The 12,742-nt window shown below is 37.7% G+C and overlaps 1 protein-coding gene and 1 long non-coding RNA gene across 3 annotated transcripts; one reads left to right on the top strand and one right to left on the bottom strand.

The window, feature by feature from the left end:
* Positions 1-2,534: 2,534 nt before the first annotated feature.
* On the top strand, positions 2,535-8,226 carry COR413-PM2 (cold-regulated 413-plasma membrane 2). Of its 2 annotated transcripts, XM_088943857.1 has the most exons (6): positions 2,535-2,923; positions 3,024-3,211; positions 6,585-6,692; positions 6,784-6,854; positions 7,176-7,463; positions 7,710-8,226. In XM_088943857.1, exons 2-5 carry the CDS (start codon positions 3,036-3,038, stop codon positions 7,427-7,429), a joined length of 609 nt encoding a protein of 202 aa, XP_088799983.1. In that variant the 5' UTR covers positions 2,535-2,923; positions 3,024-3,035; the 3' UTR covers positions 7,430-7,463; positions 7,710-8,226. The 2 variants fall into 2 exon arrangements, with proteins under 2 accessions (XP_088799983.1, XP_088799982.1); XM_088943856.1 differs by lacking the exon at positions 7,710-8,226 and having other exon boundaries at positions 7,176-7,569.
* Positions 8,227-10,137: 1,911 nt separating this feature from the next.
* On the bottom strand, positions 10,138-11,098 carry LOC148851028 (uncharacterized). The gene is made up of 3 exons (XR_016099668.1): positions 10,844-11,098; positions 10,571-10,720; positions 10,138-10,383 (listed from the first exon to the last, which is right to left on the bottom strand). It is a non-coding gene; the product is annotated as an uncharacterized LOC148851028 (long non-coding RNA).
* Between the last annotated feature and the right edge of the window lie 1,644 nt (positions 11,099-12,742).

Genomic DNA, 12,742 nt, shown 5'->3' with positions numbered 1-12,742 from the left:
GAAATTTACCCTATAAATTATGCAACTAATAGCATGATTTTTTGGAGTGTAGTATTTAATTAAAACCCAGCCACTTCACGCAACCCTAATGCCCTGTAGAGGATTAGGAATCCTTTTAGAGTTTATACTTTTAACCCAAAAGAATAAGTGCACGTTTGGTAGTGTGGTCGCTGGTCAGGAACCAAGTGTTGTGATTCCAGACACAAAACCTATACCCGGTGTTTTTAATAGATGTGGATCCTGCCCCGGCCCATATCATTGTAAAGGTTACTGGTGAATTGGTGAATTTAGGGGTGTGAATTGGATTGGATTTGGTCCAATCCAATTCAATGTTTGGATTGTCCAATCTGTTCAAATTCATTTTGATTTAGATTGGTTTCAACCCAAACCTAGTGCATTGACACATATATTCTTATCTTATATCAATGGACCAGATATTGGCTTAATCCAATCCAATCCAATAAAAGTTTGTTATGGACAAAACAGGTCCAATCCAATCTAATAAATATTTTGGACTGGATTGGTCCAATCTAATATATCTTGTTGGTCAGTCCAATCCGTCCAAATTGATTTTGAACTGAAGGGGTCCATTAACACTTTATTGGTGATTGGGAGCCAATGCCAGATGTCTTGTGGTTGCCTGTTGTTCACGTCAGCACATGAGGCCATAGGCCATAATACTGAGAGACTCTTGTAATTGAATTCACATCACAACGCCCCACAGCATATCCCAACCATGTATTGGGAATATCTCCCAATGACAAATGTAGGAGAAGTTCTCAATGCATGCTTAGATATGCATATAGGTCGCTGATGTGAACTCTTACGTGACCATCTCAACAAGTGGGTTATTCCTTAATAGAGGTGTCAATGGACCGGTTTTGGGTTGGACTCTGTCCAAATTAAAATCGATTTAGATGGACTGGATGGACCAATAAAACATATTAAATTGGACCAGTCCAGACTTAATGGTCCAAAGTATTTATTGGATTGGATTGGTTCTGATCGATCCATAATAGATTTATATTGGATTGGGTCAGATTGAACCAATATCTGGTCCACTAAAAATATAGGCATCGATGAACTAAGTTTGGGTTAGAATCAATCTAAATTAAAACCAATTTGAATAGATTGGGCAGTCCAGACATTGAATTGGACTGATCCAAAATGGTCCAAAGTATTCATTGGATTAGATTAGACCTGATTGATTTATAATGGATTCATATCGGACTAAATCGGGTCCAATTGACACCCGTAATCGTCAGCTCTTCTTTGGGGTTCATAGCAGCTTGTTTTGAAGTTGAGTTGCCTGGAAGTCTTTTTTTTTTTTTGTTGATTGAGCAGAGGAAGATTTAAGAGGAGCTAATTCAGCTAGCGTTTCTTTCAATCCAGCTCGTTTTTGCAGTGTTTCCCATACAAAGGAGCTAATTCTACAATTCTTGTATCGTGCTCCACAGTAGAAACAATACCATAAATGTTGTTATTTGATTCAAAATGTGTTTGTCCTGCAACTGCTCCGAAGCATCCATCCCACAGGCCATAAAAAATAGCTGTATAAGTATATTCAGATTCAGATAGAGCTTTGGGCTTTTACATAAAAGCGGGGCTCGACCTTGGGCTGGACATTTTCTTTTTGATAAATGGTAAAGCCCAGCTCGATCCCGATATTTCACAACGTTAGACAGACAGACAGACAGACAGAATAGAAAGGAAGAATTTGGAAACTCTGAGCGTTAACAAAACACGTTTCCAATCATTCGTCCATCCAACTCTGCTCATATTATAAACAAGCAAGGGTTTTTTAATCTTTTAGTTAAAAAAAAATTGAAAATTTGCATATTGCAAAGTTTTTTTTCTTTTTTTTTTTGAGATAAATAAAACTAAATATATTACTTTAGAAAACAAGGGAAACACAAACAAACCTCTTTAACCAATTTAGCTTTTTGGACTAAAAGTCTAAAACATGAGCAGTCCTGATATAAGTCCTAGATTTATATATAAATTTAACATAATCTAAAGTATTAATAACCAAGTATGTTTTATCCATCCATCCACCAAACTGTCAAAAAATTAATGAATTTTTTCCTCTGTAAAGCATTGGTAACATTTTCGTATCAGAATAGTGGCTGCCTTGTAATCCAATAATTTTATTTGCATTTGTACAAAATGTATGGGAATGCAGATCCTGATTTAATTTTGTTTTGGATTTTCCTTTACTGCAATTAAATAAAGTAGAATTAAAATATTGATTATTCGGGAATTTAAAACCAAAAAGTAAAAAATATTTAAAAGATTGACATCTTTCCTGTTAACATACCAAAGGCGAGCAAATAAAAGCAAATTGAACAAGTTGATATATTATATATGGCAAATTGCACAATGGCTAATAAATTTTTTTGTCCGGACGCAGTTAACTAGTTGTGGAGGAATTGTGGACGATGGCAACCTCGACATTATCAGAAAGAGGTAGGGGTAATGTTGTCCATCAAGCAAAAACACAGAAGAAATCAAGAAAATACTAGTCGCCTTCAATCATTCAAAACGCCAGTTCATACTCCATACCAATCTGTTAGAGACACAGTAAACGGAGGCCGACACCGCGGGGATATCGGATCCGCTACCATATAGTCGCTCCGAACATGTCCCAGCCAGCCACTGCAGCCGCACATTGGGAACATCTACCATGAATGTGCGGCTCCATTAGCTTGTTGGGAGGGTTTGGTTGGTGGCAGATCCCTGCCCAGGACGGGAGTGCGAATGCGCTGTCCACGTCGCGTACACGTGGTGCGCTTACTTCAGCAAGTGCTGATTTATAATCCAGTCTCCGGACTTGGGACTTGGGAGCTCTTTCTGATAGGAGCAGGATTCAGGGACGCCGCGACATTCATCATATCCAGACGAAAATTCAAAAGAGTGGACTGAGGTTGGTCTTACTAGTGAATAGTGATCGATCCAATACTGTATAGTTTTTTTTTTCTCTGTGGAATTCTTCTCTTCAACTGCAAACTTGTTTGCCTTTCCAGATCTAAAGCAAAATGGGGAGGATTCAGTATCTGGCCATGAAAACTGATCCGATGACAACCGAGTTGATTAGTTCCGACATGAAGGAACTCGGAATTGCCGCGAAGAAGCTTGCCAATGATGCTATCAAATTGGGAGGCTTAGGGTTTGGAACTTCCTTTCTCGGATGGGTTGCTTCCTTCGCTGCAATGTGAGTTCTCTTCTGACACAGTCCTTGTTGTGATCGAGTTGCTTGATTTTAGGCGCTTTTTTAGGCTCTTTTTATGTTTCTGATAATTAGGCGATTGAAGATTAGTGGCTATGGCGTGCTGTTCCCTTAGAATTAAGTTCGATTTGCTGTGGCGATCTTAGTCATTTATAGAGATTGAGTTCTCTTTGATGGTAACTGAAACGACTATCAAGAATCTGATGGTTGTATGTTTGCATTCGATGATTGGATACAGATCATTTCCAATCCGTCCAAAATAAACGAATATCTTTCATTTCCATGGCTGTTGATTGTAAAATATTGTATGTTCGGCTGGATTAATTAACTTTAGGATCCATTTGTTTCAACGTAAAATTGATGGAAATTTTTCCCTGCCGAAATCAGTTATATTTTTCCCCTTTTCATGTTGAGAACTTTGTTTTCCTTGCCATTTATATCAAAACAAATTTATAGGGGTGGGTAAAAGAGTTTCTCTTTAAAAGGGACATCAATAATACCTGAACTATTTTAGTTGGAAAAACCGTACATCTATTTTATCTGAAATATTTTACAGAGAGAAATACTGACGATCTTATTCTTGTTTTCTCATCTTAGACATTTCTTAGTTATTATACTTTTTGTTGGTTTTGTATGTTTCTGTGTCAACTCATCAAAGCCTTGTCCCAACTATATACATGGGCTAGTTTGTTGGTTTTGTCAATTGGTGTAAATTCCATATGTTTCTTTCACCAGATGTTTTTGTGCTTCTTACGTAAATGGTGCAGTTTTCACAATAAGGGATTGTTGATTGGTCTGAATGATAAATCTTTGAATTGTTTCATGTGTGATAGATCCCAGATAGCTCGGATCAACATTGGATAATGGTCCTTATTTGTAGCCTGGCCTGCCAATAGAAATTGGATTGACACATAAAAGTAGTATGCATGGAAAAATTTAAGTTATTAGAGTCTCAATACCAATCCAAATTGTTAAATTGAAACTTTAACACCTATGGAAATTGAACAAGTCTTACCAAGAAAATTCGAAATTGTCAAAGCAAGGATACATTCTCAAAGGAAAGTATTACCTCATTTATTTCTTTTCTATTTAGTTTAATTTCTCAAAATCTACTAATAGAGAAAAATAGATTTCTGTTTTAGGTTGATAGCTTCATCGTACAAAGCAAACAACTTAATAAGTGAAAGCTGCAAAAGAAAAGATCACAAGATATCTATGGAAACTCATTGGCTCCCGTTTTAGCTGGCTTATTTGGAGGCATGGTCTTCTTGAGGCAGGCCTTGTTCTTGGGCAGAACATGAAAAGTTTCTTTTGGACTTAGTTCTATTGAGCAGTATACAAGGAATATACAGACTCTATGCCTGGATTCTGCCAAACCATAAGCAGCCCAACCATGATGCACCGTAGGTGTAATTGGTCCATTACTGTCATCCTTTGAAATTGGATCATGGACCATTTGGATGATTTTGGATCCACGGTAAGGTTACAGGGTGGAAATCTCTCTTGCCCTCTCTCATATCTGTGTGTTTTCATGTGTATGTGCATTCACTCTTTTTCTCTTTTTCATTTTTTTTAGTCCTTTGAGTGAGAAGGTTGGTTTCTGTAGACTGCAAGTTAGGAAGTCACTTCTCTAGCCAGCAAGATTGCATTTTGGTTATCCTGTTACCCTGATTATTAGGGTAAATTACAGGGGGCCACCCTGTACTTGAGGTTAGTGACACTTCGCCCCCTGAACTTTGTTTTGCAACAAAGACCCCCTGTACTTCTGGATTCCAGCACTTTGCCCCCACCATCAGCATTTTGCCAGTTAACTTCACAGAAGATTCCCATGTGACTGTCATGTGTGTGTTTAAACATTCCTAAAACTTCAAATTACCTTCACCATCGACCCCGTCAACAGAGTAGGGGGCGAAGTGCTGGAACCCAGAAGTTCAGGGTGGCCTTTGTCTTGAAACAAAGCTCTGGAGGTTATATGTCACCATCCCAAGTATGGGGTGGCACGATGTTATTTACCCTTGTTTTATTTGTGAGGAAGCAAAATCGTCTCATGAAATGACAAAAACTGCTACATGAGAAGATGCAGCAAAGTATATAAGATGTTCAATTGCTGCCTTGTCCTAAAAAAGATAAAACAAAAACACTAGATGATGTAAACCAACAATGACTGAACCCAGATCTCTCTAGGAATCAGTCTAAAGATAGAGAGGGAAAGGTTTACCCTATTCTTTATTCATGAGGAAACAGAATTGTCTCATTAAATGACAAAAAGTGCTACATGAGAAGATGCAGAAAAGAAGTATATGAAATGTTCAATTTCTGCCCTGTCCTAAAAAAGATAAGACAATATCGCTGGACAATGTAAATTTGTCACTCTACAAAAGACCCTTCCAAGTTCCAACCCTCCAATATAGCTAGCCATCAATGACTGAACCCAATCTCTCTAGGAATCAATCTAAAGATGCAGAGGGAAGACAATAAGGTTTTCTGCAATATTGTTTGAATAATGTGTCATCCCAAATTTGTTTTGCAACCTGGGAGAACTTTTTTGGGAATTGATGACACCTTTGGGAGGAAAAATTAAGGCAACGAGGGATTATGTTTGTGCCAAGAACAATAGACCCTTTGGGGTGGTACACTTGGCTTTGTGTATCAAGTGTTCTGTCTCTGTAACTTGCCCATTTTCCAAGTTGACATGATAAATTATTTGGTTCGACCATGATACTGGAAAAACTTGTAACTGATCAACCAGTATCATAAAAGTGGTAACCGATCGGGTGGATATATGCAATTATTTTCTTTTCTATATTGTGGATATACGCAATTTTTAAGAAGTTCCATTTTTTTAGACCATCTGACGCATAGGCTCAACTGATCTTTTATATGTGATTGTGAATTTTGATGTTTTACATTTGTTGGGTCTATTTTTTTCTCTTTTCCTCTTAATCCTTTCTTATTCACTATTGGATTTTTTTTTTTTATCTCTTAGGCTTTTTTATATATAAGTTGTGTGTCGTTCTGGCTGGTAGTATATGATAGTTGAATATTTTATGGTGTATCTTTCGCATAGCTGCTAATTCTAAATATCTATGGCCTTTCTGTTGGCTCTGACTTCTAAGTTCATATTTTTCTTTATATATCACCTACATTCAAGAAAGGAAGGAGAACTTTGCTTGAATTTTCTGGTAAAAAAAGTTTTTCTTTTCTGTTTTCTGTGTATGTCACCTAAAAAGGTACTCAGGTTTACTCCTTTTGTAACAGTGATATAAGATCATTCATATATTCTGTAACATCTTTACATCATCTTTAAGGGATTAGCAATCTCCAATGATAAACAATACTCTTCATATTCTTAATGCAGTTATTTGTTGATTTTGGATCGAACGAACTGGAGGACAAAAATGCTGACTTCACTTTTAGTGCCTTACATTTTCTTCAGCCTTCCTTCGGTATTATTTAACTTGTTAAGGTGAATATCCATTCCTCATCTTTTGTTTGTGTGCGTGTTGAATTTTGTCTTCTTTGGCAATATATGCCAACTTTATTTGATTATGTTGCAGAGGAGAGGTTGGAAAATGGATTGCTTTCATTGCAGTTGTATTACGGCTCTTTTTCCCACGGCACTTCCCAGGTAAGTAGTCTTTTTGAGAGTCCAGTTTTACAGATTTTTTTTTTCTTTTCTCGTGAACCATATGATCTGAAAGTTATTAATGTTGCAAATTTGCTATCACCCCGGTCTGTTAAGTAGAAACTATATAACGTTATATCATCTGGATCAAGGTTGCAATCCCAGCACATTTAGCTAATAGGCCATAAAGAGGCTGAAACCAAAGTTGAACTACCACACTAGCTGTATGCATATGCCTTTGTTTTATGGCAACTTGCTTGCAGTACTGAACATACTGGATTAGTTGCTGTATTATTGTGAATATTGATGATGATTTGGGTGCAGATTGGCTCGAGATGCCTGGATCCGTGATTCTTCTTCTGGTGGTGTCACCTAGTTTCTTTGCACATACCCTGAGGAGCAGCTGGGTTGGTATCGCTATATGTCTGTTAATTGGGTGTTATCTGCTGCAAGAGCACATCCGTGCGTCTGGTGGGTTCAGAAATTCCTTCACACAGAGCCACGGCATCTCAAACACTGTTGGAATTATTCTATTGTTGATTTATCCTGTCTGGGCCTTGGTACTTCACTTTCATTAGGCTCCCTTGTGTTGCAGCTGCGGATTATTTTCTGGTTGTGATCTGAACAAACATTTCGCTTGTATATTTTTTTGTTAGACCTGCAAATCTATTGTCGTTATGGATTTTAAGTTTAGCACTACAGGTTGCATTTTTTTCTACAGTCTCTGTCACGAAATTTTATTTTGTGCTGTCCCTTGAGCCAAATCCAAGTCTTCAGCTCTTCATTTAAACTGTAGGATTCGTATTGGTTGGCACTTGGCAGTGCGCATGCTAAAATAGGTAAGATGGTCCATTTCAGGTTTCGAATGAATGTGCGCATGCTCTCGAGTCCGGATCTGCTCTATGTCCTGGCCGAACATTGGAAATATCTCATGTATTTGTATTTTTTATTCATGGAAAGATGTGAGATGTGTCTGTGAGGTCGGTGTGAGGAGCGTTAAGTGAAGATCAGATCTCACACAGCACTTTGAATGGCACATGTGGAACATCTCCGAACTTGTAAGATATCATTCATCGGAACTGTTTCCAATGCATGGTTGCAATGTGCTCTGAGGTTGGTGCTCACAAAGGATGGGGTGGCATACTGGCGCACTCTGATGAACAAATTTGAATTTCTCGATCTAATGGGGAGTAGGGGAGATGTTACAAATGTTAATTATTAGTGAGTGTGTGGTGAGGTTGGTGTGATGCCTCACAGAGGTTGGTGTGACATGTATTCTGAATTTTGACTTATTTTTATTTCAAATTTTAGCTTATTTTATTTGATTAAAATAGAGTAAAATTCAAAATAAAATTAAACAAGAATTTGCATTTTTTATATTTGTACTTTCATGCATTTATACTACAACCAAACACAGCCGTAATAATAATAAATTTTATCAGAGAAAATAAGACCTCAGGGGATTTTATTATGAACTTTTATATTTTTAATAATTTAACTTACAATTAACATGTGAGAAGTGAGAAGAAAAGGAGGTCTGTTTTTGTGCATTGGGGTGAAAGGATTCTCTCGGCCTCCTTTTGAGATAATTGATAGTTTTTGTCTTCTAATCACTTTCTTGTGATAAACCTTTTTTGCCTCTCTTTCTTTATATGAGACTGTCAAGAAAAATGGAATGAGGGAAAATCTACTTTCTTTTTTCCTTATTGAAATCATTAAAAGTGGGAAAGCTTAAAATAAAGTTATCAACATGATAAGCTTGACACAGTGTTTTGTATCCGCATCCAAAGGTGTGTGCGTAAAATGGGTGGACAACGATACAACCAATGTGGATGATCGGACAAATAGCAATAACCCTAGACATAGATGAAAAAATGCTGATTTTTCTTTTTTTTTTGGACTTTTTATAGATTGTTCTAACAATCATTACAAAATTAATAAAAAATATAAATGATTTTCTGTATGTTTTAAATGATTTTTATGGTAGGAAAGAATGAACTAGAAATGGATCTATCAGTGATCTTTTTTTAAACTCATTGATCAAACAATTTTTTTCTTTATGTTTTAGAAAATATTTGAAAATTAAAAAATCATTTATTTTATGGGTAAAATGCATATAGGTATCTTGTATTTTGGAGGTAATGATTTGTGAACTTTTAAATGCAACTTGGGTACACTGAACTTTATGAAATATACACTCAAGTCTTAGCACTTTTATTATCAAACTGTTTATTCCCGCTTTTTCTAGAGAGATTAAAAGGGTATAGACTATAGAGCTGAGCATTGGGAGAATGTAATGTTAAGGTACAAGATGGTTAGTCTTAGGTATTCCAAAGTAGTAATGGCTTTGAGGAGACCGAATCAGCCCCTCACAACGTCCCACATCACATCCCAATCGTGTATTGGAAACATCTCCCGATGATGACATCATTATTCCTGGTATTATCATCGGGAGATGTTTCCAATACACAGTGGGGATATGCTGTGCAACTTTGTAGGGGGCAGTCTTGTGGGGGGCTGATTTGAATTCAGCTTTGAGAAGCTGTTCAAGGTTCCATGTAGATTGAACATTTTAGGTTCACGCGAGTATATGGATAACAATCCGTTTGATATCAGTCACTGCCAACTTGTTCTCGGTTGTAAATTCCTTGCAGATACACTTGATATGATGTTAACCATGGTTTTAAAAATCAGACCAAACCGAGTGGTCAGACTAACTGATTTGGGAATCGGTTATGGATTTGGGTTTGATTTTGGATCCTAAAACCATTTGACCCAGCATTGGACCAAATGATCGGACCATTTGACCCTGGAATTGGTGGTCAAAACAGTTTTATTTTCGGTCCGGTTTTTAAAACCATAATATTAATGACGAGTAAGTGGTGTAGTGTGGCAAAGTGAATAATCCATTAAATAGGAGGGCTAAAGGGATGACGATATTCCCATAAAATCCGGGCCCTTCGGGGCAAGTTTTCTCCAATCTTAAATGAGGACAGGGAAAATATTTTTGTCCCAAATTAAGGATGGAGAAAATGTTTTTATCTTGAACTAGGGACAGGGAAGGGATAGAGTTTGCATATAATTCTCCAAATCCAATGGTAAATTAATAAAATATCTCTAAGTTAAATATTAACATTAATTTTTAAAATATCTCTAAGTTTTCCCTCAAATTCTTGAAATTCTAGGATGCCATAATTTCATTTTTATATTTTCTCATTTTTTGTTACTGTGTTTATTTGTTAAGGCCCACCATCCTACAGAATTTGCTTCCAGTTCCAGTATTTGGTTGATGAGAAAAATAGATTTGTTTGCATTAACAAGATAAGAATCACCATGAAAAAAAATAAAAAGTAAATACAGATACATGCTTTGAGTATGAAGTTAAGTTCATTAAAAAGATAAGAATCAACAGAAAAAAAAAAAAAAACTGTTGAAACCTCGGCCTAAAAATCAATAGATATCAAGGTGATACCTAATATCAAGATATGTGATACCTCGGCCTAGAAATCCCCTTAGTTTGCCCTGAGATGACCTAAAACAGAATAAGAATAAAATAAATGCAAATCAATATAACAAAATGCCAAAATCTATCAAAAATACAACACAAAAATGGTAGAGATTGGACTCTAAACACAAAGATACGGAAGCCGGAATCGAAATAACAAAATGTTGACAGTTGGAAGCTAGAAAAATGGTACCAAAAAGGGCAAACACCATACCAGCACAAGTTGGTAGAGATTGGAACATTTTGGTACAAGGAAAACACCGAATTCGGACGAGGCAAACACCGGAAGCCAGATCTGAAGCTCTGCCATTCAAATGAACACCTTGAACGGCAATTCAAGTATTTTCTAGCAATGGAGGTTCATCTAGATGATCAAGGATAGAGGTAGAAGATGGTGAGATTCAAATGGAAATTCATTCAATGAAAGGATATAAAAATGGTACCAAAACAAATGGAAATCACGAGAGGAAGCCAGATCTGAGATTACCTTCGAAAGAAGTCAACGGAGATGGTGTCGACGAGAAGAATATTGGACGACATGAGAGGTAGGCAATGCTTGGAGTTGTCGCTCTCAACAAAGTTTTCTCACTAACTTTCTGGTGTGACCCCGCACAAAGAATCTTGAGAACCCACGTCACATTTCTTTATCGTCCCATCCCAATGTTTTCCTCAAAACAAACACAAGAAAACTAGAATATTCTTTAAAGATTCTTTCCATCCCATCCCCTTCTCAACAACTAAATCTAGGACATGCTGGTAATTTAAAAAATTTTAAACCTAAAATAAGGGAAAAAGTTGGGCAAAGTTAAAAGTGAAAAATGTCACCTGCTAATTGGGTTGAACGGTTTGATGGTTTAACCGTTTGGGTTGACAATTTGTTGACTCTACCAATAGTTTGATATGTTTGAGCTTAAGGGAGAGAGGGAGAGTAGGAGAAGGAGAAGAGAGAGGGGGAATCCGATTGTAGGAAAGGTCATGACTTTATTCCTTTTCTTTAGGCTATATTTATAGCCTTATTGTGCTACAAACTAGGAATTAAGATAGGAACTACTGCCCCATGATCTTAGGAGCTTATCAACAAATAAAAAAAACAGAAATGACTTATCTACTAAAATAAAAATGAAACAGAAATGGCTAAGGCTTATCCAAAATACTTCAACTAAGAAACTACTGTGACTGAGTCTCTTGCTACTATCAACTTTGACTGAGTCTCCTGCTGCTATTGCGGCCTAGTGCATGCATGCACGTATCATTTCCTCCCCCCTAAAGGATCCTTGTCCACAAAGAAGTTAGGATATGATTTGGTGAAGCGCCATTCATTTTCCCAGGTGGCATCCTCGACTGGTGCCCCTACCCATTTGACCAAAATTTTAGATTTTGGACAGTATTTGCCCATGCAAATAATACGACGATCTAAGATAGCTTCCGGTTGTGGAAGGATAGTCGAAGTATCCGAGATTGGTCCCAAATGCTTCCATAGTAAACTAACATGGAACACATTATGTATCTGAGAGCCAAGAGGCAAGGCTAATCGATAGGCCACCGAACCGATCTTCTCAATGATTGGGTATGGCCTAAAGTACCGTGAAGCGAGCTTCATAGAACGTCGAAACGCCACAAAAGTCTGCCGGTAAGGCTGCAACTTCACGTACACATAATCACCTGCGACGAATGAAGCTTCACGTCGGTGTTGGTCTACTTGACATTTCATCCGATTCCAAGCTACTTGAAGGTTGTGTTGCAACTCGCGTAGGATGATGTCCTGGTCACATAGGTATTCATCAACTACCCCTATTCAAGCAGTGCCTGATACATAAGTCAACAGACTTGGGGGTGGGATACCGTAGACTGTTTCGAAGGGTGTCATCTTGGTGGAAGAGTGAGTGGATGTGTTGTAGCTGTACTCTGCCCAAGGAATCCACTCTAACCATTTCCGCGGCTAGTCACCTGCAAAGCATCGTAAGTATTGCTCCAACGTTCGGTTAATGACTTCGGTTTGCCCATCTATTTGGGGGTGGTAACTTGAGCCCATACACAACTTCGTCCCATGCATTTGGAAAAGTGTTTGCCAAAATGAGCTGATAAACACCTTGTCGCGGTCGCTAACAATGGATGTCGGAATTCCGTGTAGGCGGACAATGTTGACGAAAAATGCCTTAGCGACTGCCATGGCGGTGATTGGGTGTTTTAAGGGGATGAAGTGGGCATATTTTGTCAACTGATCCACAATTACCATGATAATTGAATACCCACTGGAAGGTGGTAACCATTCGATAAAGTCCATCGAGATATCTGTCCACATTTGAGTGGGAACCGGTAGCGGTTGGAGCAACCCCGTTGGCCTCATGCAATCTGTCTTGAAGCGCTGACACACGTCGCACTATTG

This window comes from Nelumbo lutea, chromosome 5 (assembly GCF_056320005.1).
Source record: "Nelumbo lutea isolate HS-2025 chromosome 5, American lotus-T2T, whole genome shotgun sequence".
In the NCBI taxonomy this organism is placed as follows: Eukaryota; Viridiplantae; Streptophyta; class Magnoliopsida; order Proteales; family Nelumbonaceae; genus Nelumbo; species Nelumbo lutea.
The sequence above is the reverse complement of the archived record's forward strand: the minus strand, read 5'-3'. Positions and strand labels throughout refer to the sequence as shown.